At 37.4% G+C, this 24,001-nt stretch overlaps 1 protein-coding gene across 7 annotated transcripts in view; it reads right to left on the bottom strand.

Moving 5' to 3' along the window:
- The window catches only part of LOC105034003 (ubiquitin receptor RAD23d), a 93,201-nt gene extending 74,656 nt beyond the window's left edge, over positions 1 to 18,545 (bottom strand). For 2 of the 7 annotated variants that reach the window (XR_012139676.1, XM_073253799.1), the window contains exons 1-2: positions 18,344 to 18,545; positions 14,140 to 14,301 (exon numbers count right to left, since the gene is read on the bottom strand). Coding sequence is in view for 6 of the 7 variants with exons in the window: in XM_073253799.1 (XP_073109900.1) it covers positions 14,140 to 14,301; positions 18,344 to 18,409 (228 nt within the window). In the remaining variant the exon portion in view is untranslated. Of the gene's footprint in view, positions 1 to 10,513; positions 10,671 to 14,139; positions 14,302 to 15,225; positions 17,002 to 18,314 lie in introns of those variants that run through there. The other 5 variants (XM_010909023.3, XM_073253798.1, XM_073253797.1 and 2 more) reach the window with 5 other exon arrangements.
- Between the last annotated feature and the right edge of the window lie 5,456 nt (positions 18,546 to 24,001).

The raw sequence follows: 24,001 nt of genomic DNA on the forward strand, positions 1-24,001 counted from the left end.
CCTTATCCATTTAAAACAAATATAGATATGAATTTTTGCATCCGACTAACATCCATATCCATATCTATATTCATTAAATGAAATAAATATTGATATGGCTACACTAGTATCCGATCTGTTTTCAGCCCTAACCCCAATTGCTCGATCAAAACATGGGAGGGCATTTTAGGCCATTGTCCCTGCTACATGGAGTTCTTACTACTTGGTCTCCAACTCATATGTTCGTCTTCTATGTTATTTGGTTACTTATCTTGCATCATGTGGGCTCCATATATGCAGTGTGAGATAGTGAAAGGATGTCATAAGTTATATGGTACAAGTTGTGTTATTGAAAAGAGTGTTTTCTCTTTTCTTCTTCATCAAATTCCTGCTTTAGCCTGCAGAAATATGTAGTGCAACCTGAAGTTTGATCTCAAAACAGTATTAAGCTCACAATGTCAAACTTAAAATGCTCTCCAAACACCACACCCTCATCCCTAGAACCTAGGAAGGACCTAGATATTTTCCCCTTCCTTTAATCCGCTAAATCATTCACTTCTGCCCCATTTTTTGTGGTAGGACAGCCAGGCAATTGCCGCAATTCCTCCCACCTCTTAGGCCTATTTGCTACTGCTGGCATCCCCTCAGTTTGTCCTGTGTCAATATCTATATCTAACCAGTTTAGACATTAATTTTAAGCAATACCTCCATCTGGACCACATTGAAACTAGTTTTAAAAAAATAAAAAACAAAGGCAATGTCAACAAGGAGGTGGCTATGAAAATATTTTCAAGTATTCGTTTGTCAAAGCTCACAACTTCTTGATTTATGAAAGTCCATCATGAAAGCTTAATGTGCAGAATTAGAAACGATTTTTTTACTCTAAAAATTAGTGTCTATCTTTGTCTCCTATTCTGAAACCACAAATGCTTCTCATTTGAGAGCTTCAGATCCTATTTTAAATGTTTAATCTCATATCTCAAATATTTTTTAGCATGACAATATCTATCAATGTAATGTTTGCGCGTCTGCTCAAATGGACAAAGGTTTACAAAACATTGCAAACATCTTATCACTCAAATTTTTCATTTTATATTCTGAAAATATAGTAAACCAAGTCTTCCCATAAGTTGATTCATTGTATATCACATTCTGCATTTGTTAAGTTAGGTTATTGTGTTTTTTCCCTTTAGACAACCACCTTCAATTAGTAGAAGGTACAAACAAGATATACATATCAACAGTCCATCAAACATATTTACCTATTCAGATAGATACATGCATACACATACATATATACATAAACATCCACACACACATACAAATTCTGTATATATAGCGTACATAACACACATACATACATCCAAATATGTACATATATACACATACATACACACATTCAAATATATATCTATCCATACATATTGTTACATGTACCATGTATGTCTGTATTTATATTGCCATTGTCTATGTGCTGCACTTGAAACACATACTCAAGGGAGTTCTGAATGAAGCAAAGTGGAAGTAACAAACTCCTGTGGCCTTTTTAAATTTTGATTTGAAATGAACACTATGTTAGAAAAAAGATGGAAGGACTTTTAGAATCAGAAATATCATGTGTTACTTAAATGGGTCAACCCCTAGTAGAGTTATTGTAAAATCTAGATTAAGTTTTCATTTAAACTAATCCATTCCACTTGAAACAAATCAGTTTTAAACAGATTCAAGCCAAAACCAACCCCTCATTTGAGATTTTAACTACTTTCAACTTTCAACCAAAAAGATCCCTCTCATTTTACTACATCAGAAGTGTCCCAAATAGCACTGTCTTCTGCATGTCCAGTTTTCCTTGAGGGTCTGTTTGAATGATTATATAAACTGTCCAGCACAAAGCCCCACATGAGGTTGATGTTGCAGCTGTAGGAGAGGAGAAGGTTGCCATAAGGGAATCCCCCAGATCATGCAATCCAAAAAAATAGGGACGCCAAATTCCTTGCAAAAGGTGATCTAAGGGATCTAAAATTTTTGGGATCTTATGATTTGTTCCAAGTCGAAGGGATTTCTTCCCTCCCACCCCTAACCCCTTTCCCACTGCAAGCCATATAGAGAATATTACAAGAATAAATTATGCTGCCATCGAAACAGCCCAAGTGTTTACTTAAGCAGAGTAACTTATCATATATCATGCATCTGTTACATGCCTACTTAAACAAGAAATTGGATGTACATAACTGCTCCATCGAGCTCCTTCAACTCAAGCAACTGTAAAAGAAAAAAGGTGCTTGCTTGCTAATAACTAGCTATCCAATAACAATAACCTAGAGTTACATGATTGCGATGAACATAAAGATAATCATAAAACCAAGGGTCAATGCATAATATGCCTCTTGGTGCTCGCACAGGAAAAAAGAAGAGATGAAATGCCATGTGTTGGTAAGGTATTGGTACTGGAGGTGTACCAGTACTGGTACCTTGTTAGTATGATCTGGTATGGTCAGTAAGGACCAGCACACAGCACTATGTAAATCCTTAAATAAATCTATATCTGCATCTCTTTATCTATCCGTCTCTCTATATACACAGACACAAACATTTATGCATGCATGTTTTGCGCACGTCTGCATACATAATTGTGGAAAAAAGGTAAACCTCCTATCTATATTTTCCCTTGCATTAGAATAATAGAATCCTGAATTTCCCAGAACCTTGAGAAGTAGACCTACTGGCTGATTTTATGTTAAGATCTTTCAACACTATCATACTTCCAAAGACTAAGTAGCCTAACCAAACAAAAAGAGATCAACAGAGCATCTGTATGCATCATCTTAAACTTATTTGCCTGATGAAAACTCTCATATGTCAATTATCTATAAAAGAAAAATAATCAAACACTTTGTTATCTGCCTATATCAGCTTGGCAGTATTACTATTGCTGCTGGATTATCATCTGCAGTAATAAACTTTTCACAGAATGAAAAGTCCTCATAAAATGACATTGTTTTTGTTTCTTAGAATATATGCATATCTTCAATGTGCATATATACAAATATGTGTATATACAGATGCATTGTATCAACACACACATATGATTAATTTCATAAGAAGTCATTTTATTTCAATTAATTTGAGTGCAGAATGTACTCCATTGCCTCTTCTTCTAGCTACCCTATTTTTCTACTAATATCTTGAGTTAGGAATAGTTATATGACCAACAAGCGACTATTTACTCTAACCTACATGTGAAACCCCATATGCACAAAATCAGCAACGTGGATCAAATGCATGATCCATTCAAGAACATACTACAATCAACACTAAATGTAGTTCATGCTATACAAATGATGTTGCATTCAAACCCAATGCAACTTCTGACAAAAGGTTTATCATAAAACTATGGCCATTCCAGCAAAGAGAGTTAACAAAGTTTAAGTTCGCTGACCGTCGCTCATCCTGGTGATGAGAGCTGCAGTGTAGTGCCCCGCCTACACTCACAAGACAGGGAGTAAAAAAAAAAGGGGGGGATAAAAGTAAACTTGCCCTCACTATAGTAGAGATCACCCGCCTTTGATGCTTCGTACAGATTTCCTTCTCATCATCCTCCAAGCCAACATCAAAGAGCAGTTCTGAAAAGCATGGTGAGAAGTTTTCCAGTTGTCAAAGGCATCCCTGGCGACCGGGGAACCTGAACCCTATCCCTAGTCCATTGACACCCCCCCTGGCCAAATCCAACTCCACAGGTGCAGAACCATCCTAAGGGATAGGGGGCATGGCTGATTTCGGAAGCTGGCTTCAGAGGAGAGGAGCCGAAATAACCCCGTGCTAGGTTGAAGTCGGGGGAACCGCCCCTTTATTGCCTTCACCTGAGACTTGGATCTCTTCTAGGCACCGGCAAATGAGGAAAGTGCCGCCCAAGATTTGCCACACCGTACCGAACCGGTCGGTATACCCTGTATCGTACCAGACCGACGGGGAACCGGCACGATTCGGTCGGTAATTTCGATACACTGATGGTACGAAAGGAAAAAAGAGAGAAAGTGAGAGAGAGAGAGGAGAGGGAGGGAGGTGGGAGCCGTCAGAGGCCGGCGGTGTCCGATAGGGCTTTCAAGAGAGTGAAAAAGAGAGAGCGCTCAGAGGGGAGAGGGACCTACCGGACGGACGGCACCTCCATCGCGAGGCCTCCGGTGGCCGGCTAGCCGACGCCGATGGCCTGAGGGCAGTCGAGCGGGCGGAGCCCCTCCGCAGCTCCACCCCCTTCTTTTTCGAAACAGACGGTCGTCTGTTTCGATTTGATTTTTTTTTTGGTTTTTAACTCATGAAGTCGGCAACCGATCGAGCGGGCGGAGCCCCGGTTGCCGAGTGGGCGGAGCCATAGAGTGGAGCCCCTCTGTGGCTCCGCCCCCTTCTTCTTTTTCGAAACAGACAGTCGTCTGTTTCGATTTTTTTTTTTTTGTTTTAAACTCATGAAATCGGCAACCCAGTTGCTGACTTAAGAGATTTAAAAAAAAAAAAAAAGATAAAAATCGTAAAACCGGCAAACTATTTGCCGGCTTCACTTAAAACTATGTTTTTTTAAAAAACTCGCGAAACAGAGGCGATGCCCCTGTTCCGCGCCCGCGGCGCCGTGCACGTGGACTGCGCCCTCCGACAGCCACGGCGGCCAGCCGAAGGCCGTTCGACGGTCCCACCAGCTCCTTTCTCTCCCTTTTTTTCTTTCTTCGTCCTTATCTCTCTCTTTTTCTTCTTCCAGTTCAGATCCGTTTGCCTTCGTCGGTTCGGTACGGTACGAAACCATACCGAACCGTACCGTCTGTCGATCGATACGACCGACGGTACCGGTTCAGTATATCTTGATGCTGCCCTTTTCGATGATCTCCTTAACAACTTCTTTACCTCTTCGGGCTTCATCACTGCCACGAAAAAGTTCAATATCAATGAAAGGCAACAAAAAGAGGCATCGAGAGGAGGAATGGAGATCTGCTCACCTTTGGGATTGGTCGGACTGACACCAGCATTAAAGAGAGATTGCTCTGATAGGAACTCCTGTAGTGGGAGAATCCTGTATCCCCTCAAGATTGTAGAGCACTCTAGATCTTCATCTCCAAGCTTTGGGATCCGAAAGGCAGAATTCCTCCACCGACCCCAGTGTGAACACCCCCAGTCCTCTACGAAAGGACCAGAAACAAAAAAAACCAAACCTTCCAACCATGTACCGAAGATGGAGCCCCCATATCAACATAGAGACTCCTCTCGATTGGGAGACGTACCATCAATCTCCGGTATGCCTCTTCATGGTGTAAAAGGATCGAAAAAGGGACTGAGAGGGCTGGATCCCAGCTTTAGAGCAAAGAACCAAAATGCCGATGATAAAATAGAAGAAGTTTGGAATGACAGAACAAAAAAAAAGATCAAAAAAATGAAAAATCTAGACAACAAACAGGTGAATAGGAAGCCTAAGTCCGACTTTAAAGACTTCTTCGTACAAACTTATCCTACCAGGAGGAAGACTGCTTACCCTACCACTAGGACCAGAAGACTCTAATTCGAAGGCAGTTGGGATCCTATATCGAGCACGAATGCGATTCAAGTCCTCTACTCCCAACCTAGACTCAATCATCTTTGAGGCAAAAGATGTGGCGCCATGTTCTCCACCTCCATTAACAAGGATGCCCTCAGAAGAAGAAGAGGATGATTCGGAGGAGCAATTTTCACTATAGCTCCTAGAATCCACTATTGAAGATGCAAGGGACGACTGAACTAAGAAGATGAAAAAGAAGCAAAAAGAGGAGAGAAGGAAAACCAACCTGTAGTTGCACACTAGAAAGGAAGAAGATGGCGATTCTTCAAGAGATGAGGATGACTGTCCGAAAGAAAACCGCCAACGATCAAAAAACCCTTGAGACGTGAAAGAAAGTAAGAAGAGGAGAAAGAAAGTCTAAGAACATTCAGAAAAAGTCAGAGACACTGCCTCTTTTTTTAAACACGAAAAATCAGAACCGTCCGAATACTGAATCCTGCCCGATCGTCCAATAATCGACACAGCAATCTATCGATGGCAGAGAAACGTCAGTCGGCCAATTAATGAGATGCGTGGGAAACGAGGCGCATTGTTCCCTTGATTCTATCGATTGCCCTTTAATCATGATTACAGTTTGATATGGCTATTCGGTTCACTCAAGTGGCACATGCGCTACTCTTGTAAAAAAGACGATGTGTCTTCAGCCAATCGGGACTCTAATACTCCCTTCGTTCGAATCGAACTCGAAGCCAGGGGGCATGTGTTGAGAGAATATTTATTTCCTTCTTGGGTTGAAGACATGAACAAGTGATTAGGTATGGGCCGATGGACATGGTAGTATAATTTGATCTTAACTTCGGCCCGTGATGATCCTTGACTCCTAACAACCATCCTAAGCGGAATTCTTGAGATCGGCCATTCCTAACTTCAGCATCAGATTTACTTCTGTCTCCATAGTGACTGATTTTTAACACCTAAACGATTGCAGATAGCGGAACACCCAAACATGCTGAGTTCTGACTTCAACCGTAAGCATGCATCAGCTGCCACCAGTCTTCACCTCGTTAAGTGAGATCTAACTCGGTCATTTCTCTTCCTTAGTACCCGCTTCCATCGGATTAAGCCAAACTCTCAGCTAAAGGTACAGGGCCGATCCTACCTACGCCTTTTTTCAAAATTCAAAAGCACCCACGACATCCAGTTGGCTCTGAAATGGAAAAGATATGTGCAATAACCATCCCATCAATCTCGACCGGAAGTCTCACCACGTCGTGCCTGAATCGGCCCCATGATTTTTCAAAATGGTTACACGACTTTAACCTATAAAAAGGCCTACAGGGGATCTCCCAAGATACGCAATCATAATCTCTCTCCACTCTTCCGTTTTTCTGTTATCTGACTTGAGCATCAAAGGGTCTCCGTCGAAACCAACTCTGGTCAGAATTTGTTTGCAGATTTTCCTTCCAGAAGGACGCACCACCGCTCCAGCCTTTCCCGATCATGATCCAGATTTCAGCAACAACAATACCTTTTTGGACCATTATTTGGATTTTATAAGTCTGGTTCAGCCACATCATATATGTTGGGGTGACACAATGAAAGGCAGTATTTTGGTGTACTGGATGCACCAGATGGGCTCATCCAGATTGGGATATCATGGCCTGAAGGTGAAGTAATTAAACAAAATATGCAAATGCCACCTGATTCATGTTTTCACTTAATAGTCTCACTGTTATGAAAACCTTATGATCCACAATCCAGATCTAATGATCAAAATCAAAATGAGCCCAAATCTCAAGCCTGAATACAGATCGGTTAAGATCACAAGATCCATATCCACATTATAGACCACACTATCCTTTAAATCAAAAGATCCAAGTCCAACATGCTATTTACTATTTGAATAATATGGAGCTCCATTTTATATAATTCATTTGACTATATGAAATTAAGAATGGAAGGCATGTCATTAAGAAGACTCCAGCACATAAAATTGGCAAGTCTGTTAACATTTCTAACTCATAAAAACTAGGGAAAGAAATTTGGAAATCATAGATTTAAAGGAAAAGGCAAACCTTCATAATTTTTACAACTATTTATTAAAATCTAACTATTGAGAAAGAAGGCATGTCATTAATAAGACTCCAGCACATAAAATTGGCAAGCCTGTTAGCATTTCTAACTCATAAAAACTAGGGAAAGAAATTTGGAAATTGTAGATTTAAAGGAAAAGGCAAACCTTCATAATTTTTACAACTATTTATTAAAATCTAACTATTGAGAAAGAAATTACCTAAAAAGATAATTGAATCGATAGACAGTACATAAACATCTTGAATAACTGACACATGATGTTTCAAAAGACATTCTCGATATTGGTTTATGAAGTCAGAAACTAGTCTTCCATGTATAGCCTTTTATTTTTCATTTACTTTAGACTGACCATTTCACCAATTTTTACATTCCCTTCATATTTTAAAAACTTCTGAAAGAAATCGATAAAGGCCTTACAATCCCACAGATCCATGAGCCTGTTAAAACAATATACTGTTTATATTATAGAAGGTTCCTAGAAAATCAAAGAATTCACAAGAAAATCTAGAAATAACAGGTAGGAAACCATGGCAAACCTTTAATAGGTGACTTTAGACAAGTCTCTCTCTCTCTCTCTCACACACACATTTTTCTAACTTTAAAGTACATAGTAAGGAACAAGAAGTTGTTGACTCTAAATCGATAACCCTAAGCCAACTCTAAACCGGTGAGTCTAAGTCAGTTGAGTCATTATCTCTTATTAAAACTATAGTAATTCTTTTGCTCTTATATTTTTCAGTCATTTCTTAATAAATCTTCAAATCACAACATAACTCAAGAAAACTCTCCTAATCATGCTTTTACTACCATGCAAAAATAACTCAAGATAAGTCTTCATTATTTAGTTGAAACACAAATTTTAGATGCCACATGTATTTAGTGTCATGATCCATGCTCTTCTGTGAGTTCAATCTGGACCATTGTTTCTTACATTGCACCCCTTGATCCTTGGAATCTTCCACATGAGATCTCTTAAAATCCTGTTACATTGCAAGATCGTTGACAACTTGACATGATTCCAGTCACCAATAGATATCGCAGGAAACCTTTTTCTGTGATAGTATTTAAAAAAAAAAATAGTAGTACCCTCTTTTTAAATATGGAGGTGTAATACGCACATGTAGGTTGTAATGATACGAAATTATTCTTCAGGGTATATGCTTACTATTAATTACTCTATTATTGGCATTGTCATTCTTTTATTTCTTTGTGTATCCAGGTGGATTACCATAATTTTATACCCTTTTGCTAACATCATTATTTTTATATTCTTCTTATATGTAACTGCGTGAACCCTTTCCTAGCATATTGAAGAAGATAAGTCAATAAACTTTTTCTTTCGATCTTCTTTCTCTTGAACAAGATGGATCTCTGTGTTTTATTTTAGATTAGTTCTTTGCACTTGAAGAATTATATTGGGCTCAACTCAAATCCTGTCCTTTGATTTTCTTATGCAATTCCAAAACCAAATGCAAGGTTTAAAGGTTCAGAGAAAACCAGAATTTTTAACCAAAAAGGATTTGATACTGCCTTAGTTTTGTTTGTTTTGCCAATTTCAGCAAATTTACCTCAAAATTAGCCTTGGTCTAGTTCTGTTAGTTCTAACCAAAACTAAGCAATACCAGTTGAAACCAAGGTTCGCGGACTCGGTACTGAAACCCATGCTTGCCGGCCGATGATATGGGTCGCTACGGGTCCGTACCGGACTGGATCGGCGCGAACCGACATAGGGAAAGGAAGCAAACCGGGAGAAGAAAAAGAAAGAAAGAAAAATAGAGAGAGGGGGAGAGAAAGAAAAGGAGAGAGGAAAAGCAATCGGAGAGGCTGTTGGACGGCCTTCGATTGGCCGCCGTAGCCGCCGCACGGTGCTCTCCATGCACGCGGCACTACGGGCATGAAACAAGGGAGTGAAGCCGGCAATTGTTGGCCGTCGTGGCCGTCGGACGGCGCTCTCCATGCACGCGGCACTATGGGCATGAAACAGGAGAGTGAAGCCGACAATCGTTGGCCGCTGTGGCCACCGGACGGCGCTCTCCATGCATGCGGCACTGCGGGCATGAAACAAAGGAGTGAAGCCAGTAATTGTTGGCCGCCGGACGACGCTCTCCATACACGCGCCAATTGCCAGTTTCACATTTTTTTTGCTTTTTTTTTAAATTCAAAAATTGAAGCCGACAATAGGTTTGCTGACTTCACTATTCATCATCTTTTTTTAAAAAAAATGAAGGAATAGGAGCAGTAGCCCCTGTTCCGTGGCTGCGGCTCCGCCCGCAGGATTTTCGCCGTCCGATGGCCACGATGGGCCACCCGTCAAGCTCCGACGGCCCCTCCACTAGCTGCGCTTCCCTCCAATATATCGTTCCTCCCTCTCTCTCTCTTTCTCGCTTGTTTAAAAGTCCAATCGGGGGATGGTCGAGCCGCGAAGGTTTCCGCCAACCTCCGAAGATATCTGCTCTCTCTTCCTCTCCTACTCTCTCTCTCTTCTCCTATTTCCCTCTCCCTTCTCTAGTATACCGATTTTTTCGACCGAACCATCTCGATTCCCCACAGTGTACCAACCGGTTTAGGCCGGTACGGAATTTCTTGGTTGAAACTAACAAATATAGGAAAGAACTCATCATTTTGAATGAAAATGATCCTACATTAAAAATTAAGCGTTTAAACATCATCTTTGTATGATTATACTCAAGAGTGACAGCTTGGCTAAGGCATTTTAGAAAATGCAGTCTGTATTAATATGTTACAAATGTTATTGATTTTAACTTAGAAAATGCAATTTATTTTAAAATGTTATAATGTTATTGATTTTAATTAGAACAACTTCGAAAGATGTTGTGGACCTTGCTAACATCTTGGAAACATCATAAAGTAATAAAAACATTAAAAATTAGGATTCAAGCCAATAAAAGAAAAAAAATATATTACCTTGATCTTATTTGCCAAAATCAGGAATGAGTGCAAGAGCATGTACAAGTGTGGAGAAGCAGGTACTGGAAGAAAACAATTGCACTTAGAAAGGGCGGCCGGTTTCAAATTTCAACAGAGTTTTCAAAATGGATAAGTTATCCTACATACAGGTTCCCTGCCATTGAGATCTTGATATAAATAACATAAACTTCGTGGATCAAATATCCACTGAATAAGATGCTATAATTTTAAAATGATAACATATCAATCGTGCTATTAAGATCTTGGAATGAATAATGCAAATTTGCTGGATCAAATTTTCACCAAACAACATAGTGATTCTAAAAATGGTAATGAATGTATGTTAACCATTGGTGGAGCCAGAGGTTTCATCTAGGGAGGCCCAGTATGTACATATATATAAAGACAAAAAAGTTAACTAATATGGCAAGATGGTGTATGTAAAACTTCTACATATATTCTCATTGTAGTTGTGATTTTATTTGCATATAAGAAAATAATTTTCTATAGCAAGTAAATGCCAGTTAGTTAAACAACTATTTAACACATGCAACAAAAATAACTGATAAAGATTCTATCTTCTGTTCACTTCTTTTAGTCTTGTTTCATTGATACTGATTGACAAAAATTTCCTGTATAACTGAAATTAAAAATTAAAGAAGCTAGAAAAAATGTCAACATAGACCTAATCAAAACCGGATACAGCAAAGTAGATCAGTTAGATTTGGTCGCTTAGTTGGACTTCAACCTAATCAGGAGAGGGCAGGGGCCAATAGAGACCCAAGCCGTATGCACACCAATGGTAGTTACAAATGTATTTTCTTTGTTTATTAATATTAAAATATTTACATCCAGTATTGAGTAATAGATAAATTATTAATTGCACTGCCTTCTGGTGGATATACTTCCTTAAATTTATTTGTCTCTAAATATTTTTTATAAAAAAAGGATTGCAATAGAAGCGCATCGACCAAATGGGTGTATTAAACAATTCTCCTTTTAATGTCCTTTTCATTGAAGGGTCAAAATTCAAGATGGTAGTGCGATAACTAGAATAATTAGGCAAAGACCATAATCATTAAGAGTTTCCAAAAAATGACAATTAGAAAGTCCATGAATGGAAAACGAAATAATGCTACACCTAAAAATTTATATTAAGAAAGGCATAAAGAAATTTTTAATCTCTTTTATTCATAAAAAAAGATTCTTTTGAAATCATTAAAGGGAAAGCTAGGTTACTAATCATTTAATACTCTTTCTCCTACTTATAATGACTCTTGTTCTGAAAAATGGGTTTTATTGGAGGATATTTAAATTTTCTAGTAACATCCAATATATAAATGAAAGGTATAAAAAGACTTGAATTTATAAGTAGGAGGAAGAGGAGGTGCCAACCCTTGAACCCTCGCCAAGTTTTTAGTAGGAAAAAGCCCCTGGCCACCAAGGCAAGAGGAGATTGACAAAATTTAGAGAGTCTATGAGAGAGAGATATGAAAGAGTTGGCTCAGTGATTGGGTGGGAAAAGATTCCAATTTTACTTGGCTTTCTTTTCACATTTAAATAGATCAGAAAACTTGGAACCATTGATGAGGTGGAGAGGTTATTAGTCACAAATCGGTAATTGAGAGGGAGATTATTAGCAAATGATCTATTATAGGGGGTGGTGCTTGTAGCTTCAAAATTTTAGCAGCACCAACTTTCATTACACAGGATTTCCCATAGTCTCTTTTGCGTATGTGTGTGTTTAGGGGGAAGAGGGAGTATGGCTCCTTCTGGCCCCTGGCTCCACTCCTAACTTCAACTAGAAATGTTTTCCAAATTTTTACATCTAATTTCAAGTTTTTTTCTGTATTTTTGATCGTTAATAACTCACGGCAGTCTTTGAAAGTTAGCACCCCAAGGCTACTCTGCAATGCACCCAAAGGTTCCAAAAGATAGAAGATATCTTAATATCCAATATAATTCCTTTTTTCTTTTCTATAGATTTTCCTAATTTTTAATGCTTGTTATTATCTACTAGCTAAAACTCTAGTAGGGGTGCCCATGCTAAACTTGTTTAACATGACTAAACCCATTGCAAGTCAGGATAGGTTACGTGTTTAATAATATGGTCGGGTTTGCATTTAGATTTTTGACCCATTTAATAAACAAGTTGGGTTCAGCTTTATAGATTTTGATCCATCCTGTATCTGACCTGACTTGTATCTGGTCCAACCTAACGAGATTGCCAACCCTAAACCCTAGACAACAAATTAAAACCATCAAGACAACAAAAACCATAAGTCATTAGGTAGGCCAAGATTGGGAACAAGATTTTGAACCATGAGTCTAACCCCAACCTTTTCTTTGAGATCCAATTTTCAAGATCAATATTCATCAAAAGGTCCAATTATTTAGGCTATATTCGGTAGTAGAATAAGTTAACCCAAAGTAAATAGTTAATGTATTTCCATCATTACTCCTAAATTACTCCATACAAGGTGAAGGAGTTTATCCTAGGTCAAGAGGTAAAGTGGCTTTACTTAATTTTTGAAATGCCACGTTTACCCTTGGAAAAAGTGGACTAACTTTCTAAGTTATGGTGAGTAAAAGGACCATTATTTCATTTCACCCTCCATTAACCAGCAATCAAAAGCAACCTTATTCAAGTATTTTAAGTTCATGCATCACAAAGCAGTCCAAAGTTGCTTTGATACTGTCAAAGATTCTAGAAGGCAAGGATCGATAGGTAGCACACTTACCTCCAAGACAGGCTATAGAGTAATTAGAATGCAATACCCAAGCAAGAAAAGTTAACTGTATCAGATAAATTCATAAATGGATTTCCATATTATAGGCAATTCTCTTAAAATCATAGAACCAAACAAATTTTTTTTCTGTCCACATAGTATATTTTCTTCATAACCTATTAATGATCTGATGTTAAAATTTTAAAAGGAAAAAAATAGCTTCTTACAGCAAAAGAGATACCTATTCATCTTCAAAACTAGAAGAAAACACTTGATGCCAATCTTCATACTTTTTTTAACCAATGATGGCTACATTATATGAACCGCTCAGATTCACTTGTTGTAAAGCTTTCAGATAAATAAGCAAAACCTTAACTGGATTATGTGTTAGATCTGAAGAAATGCACCTAAAAGCACATCTACAAAGAGAACTGCTGACAAGATCATCCAAATTTGGATTCACAAGAAAAGAAAAAAAAGGATTTTGGTGGTGTTTTTGTTAACACTTTAGACGACCTCCTCTATAATATTCCATATTGGCATCATTCTACATCCATATTCTGTGGAAAGCATCAAATATAGGAATGTACTTCCTCATAACTAAATGGCCTAGGTAGTAATTACCTCAGAAGAAGTACAGAAATTCCCAAATATAATATGCATCATCTAAGAGGTGGAGTTTCAAGATTTCCCACATATATGAATAACTAAAGTTTGCAGCTTAAACCATTCAAAGAATTGCTGAATGAAGCTAAAAATTATCTAACAAGCAAAAATAATCAAAAGAATTAATGACAGTTTGCATAACAACAATAACAACTTTGCATCAAATATCTAAACTTTCATATGCAAACTTCACAGCATTAGAAAGTACTCCTAGACCAAAGAATGTACCTTGCTCAACATTATAATTATGAAATTATTTTCAGAAACTTTATTATCATTCATTGTTGTATCATCCTTTAGAATTTTCCCTTGATGTATGAGCATCTGCTGTTCAGATGGGTAAACACTCTGCCCTTGAGTACTCTCGATAATTCTTTTAACATCAGCAACCTGCATGAAAAACAATAACATATAAGTTGGCATTTTTCCCAAAATACCTGTAATAAAATGCCATTACAAACATTGAACCAAGATTACTTACTATATCAAGTGTCCTATCATTGTAAGATTCAAGAATTTGAAGATACAATGTTAAAGAGAATGGTAAAAACATGATCAATCTAGGATCAAGGATATCTGAAGAATGTGCAAAACACTGGAAAAAGTGGAGGCTCACATAATTTATGGGCAGGAAATTTCAAAGGTGGTGGTCAATTTAAAATTTTCTTCCTTAAAGTCTCACGCTGCAGGACAAGTATGTTACTTAAAAAAATAGTAATTTTTTTAGAAAAATAAAGAAAAATTTAGTAAACTTATATGGTTTGATTTTTTTTTTAAAAAAATAAAGCACTTAGATAAACAAACAACATTGACAAGTTGCATATTCAACTATCAGATAGATTAAAGGTATAAAGCTTAATTAACTTTATGCAAAAAGAAGTCCAGCATATATTTTCTACACTTCCATTATTATACACTTGAAAACTATATTATATACAAAGCATGGAAGGCACATTTAAAAACTATTCACATCCGGTGTCAGCAACAAAACTCAATGGTTTGAAATACAACAGCATAGTTCTTGCAATTATTCACAGTTCTTCCAAATTCTTATAAACTTTAATCACTTAACCGCAGTATTCTCCAAACCATCCCGAACCATACGGTTCCGGCCACGCCGAACCATACCGACAGAAAATCGGTCCGATTCTAACATACAAAATGGCACAGTGGCTGTCTCAGAGGAAGGGAGAAGAAAGAGAGGAAGAGAGGGGGGAGAGGAGAGAGAGAGGAAAAAAGGGGCTTCAACAGCCGCAGGAGGCCATCCGAGCTCGGTAAAGGCGAAAGGAGGAAAGGTGAGAGGGAGAGTCTTACCAGATGTTTGAAGGCCATCGAAGGCCTCCAGACAGACGGCGCCGCCACCGCGACATCTCTGACGGCTGGCGAAACCACATTGAAGGATCTGAGGGCAGCCGAAACCGAAGGGCCTCTACCCTCCTCCCATGTGAAATAAAGGTTCGCCCCTATTTTGCATTTTTTTGGCTTTTATCACGAGTTGCCGACTTCGCCCTTTTTTTTATAATTTTGGTTGCTAAATAAGAGCAAATGAAATTATTAAAAAAAGGACGAAGTTGACAACTGTTGCTGATTTCGCATGATAAAAATCAAAAAAAATGCGAAACAGAGGCGAACCTCTGTTTCACACAGGATCCGATGGCCTCTGATGGCTCTCTTCTTCTCCCTCTCCTTCTCTCCCCCCTCTCTCTCTTCCTCTCTTTCTTCTCCCTCTCTCCTTCTCTTCTCTGTTGGTTCGGCCTAGCATGGAACAGTACGAATCCGTACTGAACCGTACAGCCAGTCGGCTAGTACGAGCTTTGGTTCCAATTCAACGGTCCTTGCACTTAATAAGTATAACAATTCAAGTATACACCACACCAAAATTTCTAGATGTTAGTCATTGCCTACTAGTCTTGATTACCATGAAAAGTTCAAAAACTATTTCTTTGCGAACATAAGTATCCCAGCTTTTGTTCCTTTAAAGCTGAGACCATATTTTGCTTCTTTGCTACAAAATTCTACTCATAAGGGTGATTCACTTGAGGCCAAGAAGCTATGGTTGAAGAGAAAAATTTCCATGGATTCTTGCATCAATCCAGGTCAACAACTTTGTTGAGTGACAACCCTCTCTAAGGATGTTCAGTGATATGGTTCCTCAAGCCCGGCCAACATTGGCTCTGCTATTGGAGGATTAGTTAGGGTTTCAAGCAACAATTCCTTCATCTTTCTTAACACTTCTCAAACCCATTGTACCACTTAGATTAAGATCATCGCATTGCAATAGTTTTCAACTTTTCATAGAGGTGCTGAAAGTTGTCAAATACTGAACCCAGCTCAGCAAAAGAATTGAACCAACATAGATTGTGAAAAGAATATATTTGGTGCCCAGACATCATCACTAAAATCTCTAGGTAACAAATGTTTCTTCATTTTTTCCCCCTTTCTCATCTTTGCAATGTTCTTCAAAGAGATTGACGTTGGAGCTTTCCTTTGACCTCTTCATAAACCAGCAAGGTTTTAACCCATTCACTTCATCTTGTTTGTATAAAGCATTAAGGTATATTTGGTTATTCAGAAATCTCTGGATAAGGAAAAGGAGAAGACTTTTCTGGAATGGGAAAAGTCAGTATTTTTTTAATAATTTCTGTTTGGCCAAATTTGGTAAATCCATTTTCATATATTATTTTGAAAATCTCGCAACATTCAAACATCTAAAGGATTCATATTTTACAAAAATTTTAGTTTTCCCCGGTCTTTTTTGAGCAACCAAACAGATACATATAGGTGCAAAAATAGCACATTCTTTTTTCCCATAAGCTTGGATTTCTATACCTGCTTGCTTTATTTCCAACTGGTAATGCAATCAACTTTAATCACATCAAAATCTCTTCTACACTACTTTTCCACCATCCAGGCTACAAGTGATATTTGATATTTCAGCATCCATTCTCCAAATCAGCAAAAAAAAAATAGATTAATCAACAAGATGACTTTGACCTAGTCTATCTCCACTAAAATGCTTCCTGTTACTTCCAAAATATGACATGGATGATTATACCCACTCTCCATATCATAAATAAACCAAAAGAACTCCTTCACAATTACACAAACCCCAACAGATGAGTCTCCAATGCACATTCATAACTATAAGTAAAAAATAGATATATCACATTGCACTCCAAATTCATCCAATCTGCAATAATTTTACCTGACATAAGTCCTAACTCCATCATCCTTCAAAAAAAAAAAAAAAAGATCCGATGCACACTAGTGCCCTACATTAGAAAATGGAAGTAGTCTAAACAAAAAAGAAAGTAGAATTCTCACATTCAGAATCCCATCCAATACAGCAGGAAGGAAAGTAAAGTCAAATAGAAAACTAGAGACATAAAACAATTTCCTCAAATAATGGCTTAAGTTCTATATAATTTTCCACCTTGTTGGCATAAAGGGCGTCTTTTAGGGTCCAAAAAAGCATATGTTCACTTTACCTAGTCTCACATATTGAGTACCGTCTTGTCTTATTCCCCGGTGACAAGGTCTTCCATTTTAAGCCACACAACTTCAAGCCCCCAAAACCTCAAAGCTATTAAGAGTCAGTATATCAGCATTAATCGCAAAATCATGCACTCAACGATAAATTCACAATTAACAAGAATACAATCCAGCCAATTTCCATTAAAAATCCTCCACACAGGTGCGTTAGCAACGAGGATATTTCTCCATGCTTTCTAAATCACTACAGAAATGTACGTACTCCGTCAGTAATATGCTAGAAATCTTATGGTCTGACTAAAAATATATGGAAATGAGTTTTCCAAATTTGTTAAACTAAACGGCCAGAAAAATGTAGATTTTCCGCTAGGAAAATTTTTCTTCCTTTTTTCCTTCTTCAAATATATGAAAAAACAAAATAATCTACTAACAATCTATAGTAGGGCCTAACATACATATTACCCGCAACATTCCCAGCATCGGCAATCATTCACAATCTCTGTTACAAATTACATCTTAGCTAAATTATCCAATTAATCATACTTAATTATTTGCCGATGAGACCTACAAATTACTAAATCAATCAACAATTCCTCACAGACTTGGGCCCTAAAATTGTCTAGAAAAGCAGCAAAAACAAACATGCAACAAACTTTCTCCAATTAGAGGCTCCCTCTTAAACCCGAGGACTTGGAACTCCGTCCCAATTAACTATCAAGCAAAAAAAAACCATTAATTCCCCAAAATACCTTATCCATGAATGAATCAATTATCACAGCTCGCCAAACAAAAGAAGACTGCTTAAATCGCGTCACACTAACATCAGCAAAACCTTAATTTCCTCAAAGAATTATAACTTCAAGGGAAAAAAGAGCAATAAAAACCGAGAGAGCAAGCGATTCTATGGGCACCATCGAGCTAAGAACAGAGGATCGATTACAGTGTCTTCGGGCTTGACTTCGATCTCGAAGTTGGTGCCCTTAAGAGTCTTCACGAAGACCTTCATCTCCCTTCCGGCGAGGCAACCGTTTTCTTTCCCTCTTTCTTCTCCGTTCGCGGGTGAGAGTGAGAGGGCAAAGAATGGAGCAAATATTATATATAGATATAGTATTATAATATGAGAAAATAGAGCTAAATTAGTCTAGTACTGGATGTTCCGTTTCACTTGATATAGCCGTGTGCAAGTGAACCAGGACAAATCCCGGAGCATATGCACGATGGAAAGCGCGCAATCGGGAATCTCGATGAAATCCAAGGGATCGCGTGGCGTGTTATCCACGATTTGAGCGGTCCAATTGCAATAAGAAGGCGTTTTGGTGGCTGACGCGTGGCTCCTGTGTATTATAATCACAGAAATTATTGTCTGGACCACTCCTAGATAGACCATCCAAATCCGACAGTGGACATCACACCACATTGACTCTTGTATTTCACGAATTCCCGATTGTACGTTACACGTGCTCCGAGATTCACACTGGTCTACTTAGACCTGGTCTTGGCAATAATTTCTCTTATAATCAAGATACAGCTTGTCGAGAGAATCCGTTGGTTGACACGTAATCAGTATGTTGTGACTTTGTTGCTTTTATATACGTGGGGCTTTTTTGTGGTGACCCTTCGAGGCTTGTGCACTCCTACTAACGTTTTTCTTTCTTTTTTTAAGGTAAGGCGTGCTGGCGCTTTCCAGTGGCGTGCAGTATGCAATTCTCATGCGTGGAGGAGGAAGAGAAATTTTTTGTGCATCGAAGGCGACTTAGAAAATCTAAGATAGAGCACACCTCCTGAACTGATCTATGTAGCATGAGCAAAATGCATCACTTCACCGTCAACTTGGCCATGACGTCGCAATTAATAAGGTGTATTGGAGGCGAATGTCCCATGGAGTTCATACATATCATATCATTTTTTTTTAATTTTAAATTGACGAAAATGCTTTCCCTCCAAGACACTCTTTTCTCCTCTATTTTGCTCATGCTCCCAGGAATGTTACTTTTCTCTCTCTTCTTCGTTCATTTCATTCTCTTTCTCTCTGAGCTCTAGGACGTCTGAGGTTTCTTCTGCAGCGAGCAGTGTGGTCGCTAATATTAACTTCAGTTACTTCGAGACAACATAATATACCAATCAGATTTGCCTTTTTTTCTGTAGATTTTTTTTTTTAATTCATTTACTATAATAATTTTTTTGACAGTTAAATGAAATTAATGCATTAGATAGGTTAAAATGGAGTTTTTTTTTTTATTACTGTATTAGGAAGTAATAATGATAACAGAGAAAATTATAAACAGGTAATAGAATATCATAACTACTATCGAAAAGTCATATACTTCCATTGATCCCAAAAGACCTTGGTTGGCCTCAATCGACATACTTGGAAGGGTGAAATGGGAGCTTCAGTATATTTTTTTCAAATCAAGCAATCGTTGGGAACAACTAGCTACAAATTAGATAAGACAATTACAGTCATCAAATTTCGGACGATCAGGTCAAAAATCTCAAAGTAACGTATCCAAAGCGGCCGGGATGGCCTCTAACGATTCTCCCCTCTCACAACAATCACCTCTATTTATAAATAGAGGCAAACATGGAATCCCTAGGCATACAATTTCTCTCACACACTTTTTCCTATATATTCTGAGATTCTAACTTGAGTGTTAGAGGGTCCCTATTGAAGTAACTTCAGTCAAAAACTTTTTTACAGGTCCTAACATCATCGCCCTACTACTGCCACCAACTCTCACCATGCCGACTCAATTCAGAAAATTGCAACAGTAATATACATTTGCTGGCAGGGATTGTGAAGTTTTCTCCTTTCATTTTTTTTTATTTTTTAATGCAAAACTAATTAACGGGAAAGATAAAAACCAAAATTTATGAAAGATGATCAAGTAAACAAAAGTAGTATAAAGTAGAGGGGAGATAGCAAAACACTCTCTCTGAGTCTCTCTTTTCATTCTATCTAGGGATCGCAATTAGGGGGTGTTTGGTAGTATATAATCCTCATAGGATTACATATAATTTTGTAAGAAATAATCAAATTATACTGTTTGTTTCGTTACTTTCACTGAAACATTATTTCAAAAAGAGGTAATCTAATTGCCTAAGAAGATGTGGCTATGTTATTATATGTAATCTTACAATCCTGCAATCTTGCAACAAGATAACTTCAGGATCAAAATATTTTCATCAAAATAAATTAAAATAAATCAAATAAATTATGGATAGTCTAAATTGGTGAAAATAGAAAAAAAAACATAATGGGTGATGTCATGAAAATCGGTTGGTTTTAAAATTAAGTTGTCTCTTTAGAAAATAAATAATAATCAATAAGCAAGAATGGGACTATTTTAGGAAAATTAGCTTATATTTCATGTAATCTAAATATATATCAAATACTGTAATATAAAATTTTCTGTAATTTTACAACAATATTACTATATATACTAAATATTGTAATATAGAATTCTTTATAATTTTATCTGATAATTATATTTTTTCGTAATCACATTACCATAGCAGGGAATGGATCTTTTACGGTACTCAAAATGTACCGCAAGATACTGTGCATGCTTCGGAGATTTTCTGTCACGCCCTCGACCCGAGATTTTGAATCAAGGGTCATGGCAACCGCCGCATACTCATAGAAAACTCTTCCCATAAGCATGCAAGGCATCTTATCATACTATCCTAAAATAACAGCGGAATAATTAATCAACAATTTAAATCTAAAATATAACGACCTAAATTTTTTATTCTTTAATATCTCAATAAATTCAACAACAATTCAAAGGCTTTGCATCAAATTCAATAAGCCTTTCATCCCAAAATAAAAGTATGAAGATTCTGCTTCTGATCACTCTTCCATTCATATCTTGTATCATCTTAATTCCTCAACATCTGTAAAAATAATAAAATTGGAGGTAATGAGCTAGACAGCCCAGTAAGCAATGATCACTTTTCAATAGATTTCATCAGACATTTAAGTAAATCATTATTTATAGAAAATAAGTATATAGAGTTCATCAATTTGAAATCAATTTCAATTATGCAACATAATTCATACCAAATTCATTTCTTTTTCGAAAATTCAAGTTTCTTTCTAAATTTCAATTTCTTTTGTTCTTCAATTTCTTTTCGTCAACCATGAGCTATGACCACATTTTCCCTGTGGTAGGGTCATAATACCGCGTATCTGCTTGCGGTAGGCTGCGAATCATCTGGCAGCCATGTCCTTTGGAACCGCTGGTCTCTCTGGTGGTTTGTCGCTGGTCTCTCTGGCGACATGTCGCTGGTCTCGCTGGCGACATAAACCCTCAGGACAATCAATTACCAACGTATATGCCCCCATTGGCGGGGTCCTTTACATAGTCAGATTGTCAATTCATAATGTTTCTTATATCATAATTCTTTATAAATCATATTTCATATTCTAATTTCGATAATAAAATATATAATCATGTAGTATCGAAATCAATCAATGTAATGCATCATGAAATCAATATGTTCAATCATGCTTCATCATAATATTTCAAATAAGATATTTTCATAACAAAATACCATTCATCCAATTCATGTATTGTTTCACAAATCATGTCAGAAGAATACATTATAATTTACCGATAAATCTAGAAAAAGTGAAACATTACTTACCTCGAACGCATTCCAATAAATCCACATAATTCTATAAATTTTTTTTCAAAAATTATGTTCGTAGACCATATCGCAATATTCCATGATCAAACATCCACAATCCTATACAGAATCAATTTCAATAATTAGAAAGAATACGAATACCATATTTCAACGGTTTAGATTGGGTCCGATCATCTAATTTCATCTAATCAAAATCTAATTAGGACCTAAACGATCTAAAGTTTGACTATCAGATCAAATCGGATTCAAAGTGATAGGACCGAGGTTTCTTCATCGATTTCATAACATCAAGTGGAGAGAGAAAATCAGAGGAGAGAGAATTCATGAGGTACAATTTAAATTGATCAGGTGACACAATCCAACATTACGATTGGTCCAATATCTCAATTGGTGAAATCAACATGATCAAATCAAATCATGGCTAGATCGGAATCATGGATGATCAAATCTAAAGATTCATGGTCTGATTAGGGTGGGTGCCAGTACGTTGTCTGACAATCATGGATCAGGGTTCTTCATTAGAATCAGATCAGACTTATTAAAAAAAATTTCTTCATTCACTAACCTTTTTTTAGAGAGAGAATCAATCAAGAGAGAGAATATTTTAGAGAGAGAAAATTCTAGAGAGAGAAAATTCTAGAGAGAGAAAACTCATCTTGAATTCTTCAGACAATATGATTCAACAAATCCGATCGATCAGATCAAATCATGCTAAGATTATCATGTGGATAATTCAATAAGATCATGAGAAATAAAATCTAAAAATACCTGATCTGATCAAAGTGGATGTCGGTGTACTGTCCGACGATCACGGATCAAAAATCCATCATGAGGATCATTTAAATTCATCATTATTCTTCTCAAAATTCTAAAAATCTTAGGAAGAGAAATAATCTAGAGAGAGGATTCTAGAGAGAGAAAGTAGAGAGAGAAAGTTCAATTCTAGAGAGAGAAAATACTAGTTCAGACTGAAGAGAGAGAGGGAAGAGAGAGAAACTCTCTTTCTCATATTTTATTATTTATATCATTATTTATTAATTAATTTAATAATTTTTCTTTTCTTTTCTTTTCTTTTTTTTTCTTCATGGAAGAGAGAGGAGAGAAAATCCTATTTATTATATTATTATAGTATTATTATTATTTTTTTTTCTTTCTCTCTTTTTTTTTCTTTTCCTTTTTCTTTTCTTTTTCTTCTTTTTCTTTTCTTTTTCTTTTCTTTTCCTTCTTCTTCTTTTCTTTTTCTTTTCCTTCTTCTTCTTCTTCTTTTTCTTTTCTTCTTCCCGTGGGCATATTTTGGGCTGAAACTGGGGACCTTGAGGTCCCCTCGTTGGGTGGCCGGCCGGTGGTGCAGTCGGCGTGGGGCGGCCGTCGGCAGGAGGGGATGACTCGTCGATAAGAAGAGGACCAAAATCGGTGGTCGGCGGCGACCACCGACGTCGGAAATCAAAGAAAAATGAGCAAAATATAGAGGTTCTTCCGCAACAAAATCCGGCGACTCCGGTCGCCGGCGAGCATGCACACTGGCATGGAAAGGAAGGGGGAGAAGAGAGGAAAAGGAGGAGGCTTACCTCCGTCGCCGGCGAAGCTTTTCCGACGAGAAATTGGACGGCACAGGGACGGTCTTTCACGGGATTTTTCCGACGATTGCCGCCGTTTGAGCTTAGGATTTTCGGTGGAAAGGAGAGAGGAGGAATCTCCTCCTTAAATAGGACCGGAGGGAGATCGTTTCCGACTCCGATTGGGAGCCGGCGAGAGGAGGAAGAAGACTCCGTTTGGGAGTCTTCTCCCCTGTTTTTTTTTTTTTTTTTTTTTTGTTTTGGGCTTTGGATTCGTTGCTTGGGCCAGGCCTCACATTTTCATTAAAAGATGAGTGACCGCGTGCACGTTAAAATATTAAAAAAATAAATAAATAAATTTCAGAAATATTTGAATAATTTACATAAATATT

This window comes from Elaeis guineensis, chromosome 3 (genome assembly GCF_000442705.2).
Source record: "Elaeis guineensis isolate ETL-2024a chromosome 3, EG11, whole genome shotgun sequence".
Taxonomy (NCBI): Eukaryota; Viridiplantae; Streptophyta; class Magnoliopsida; order Arecales; family Arecaceae; genus Elaeis; species Elaeis guineensis.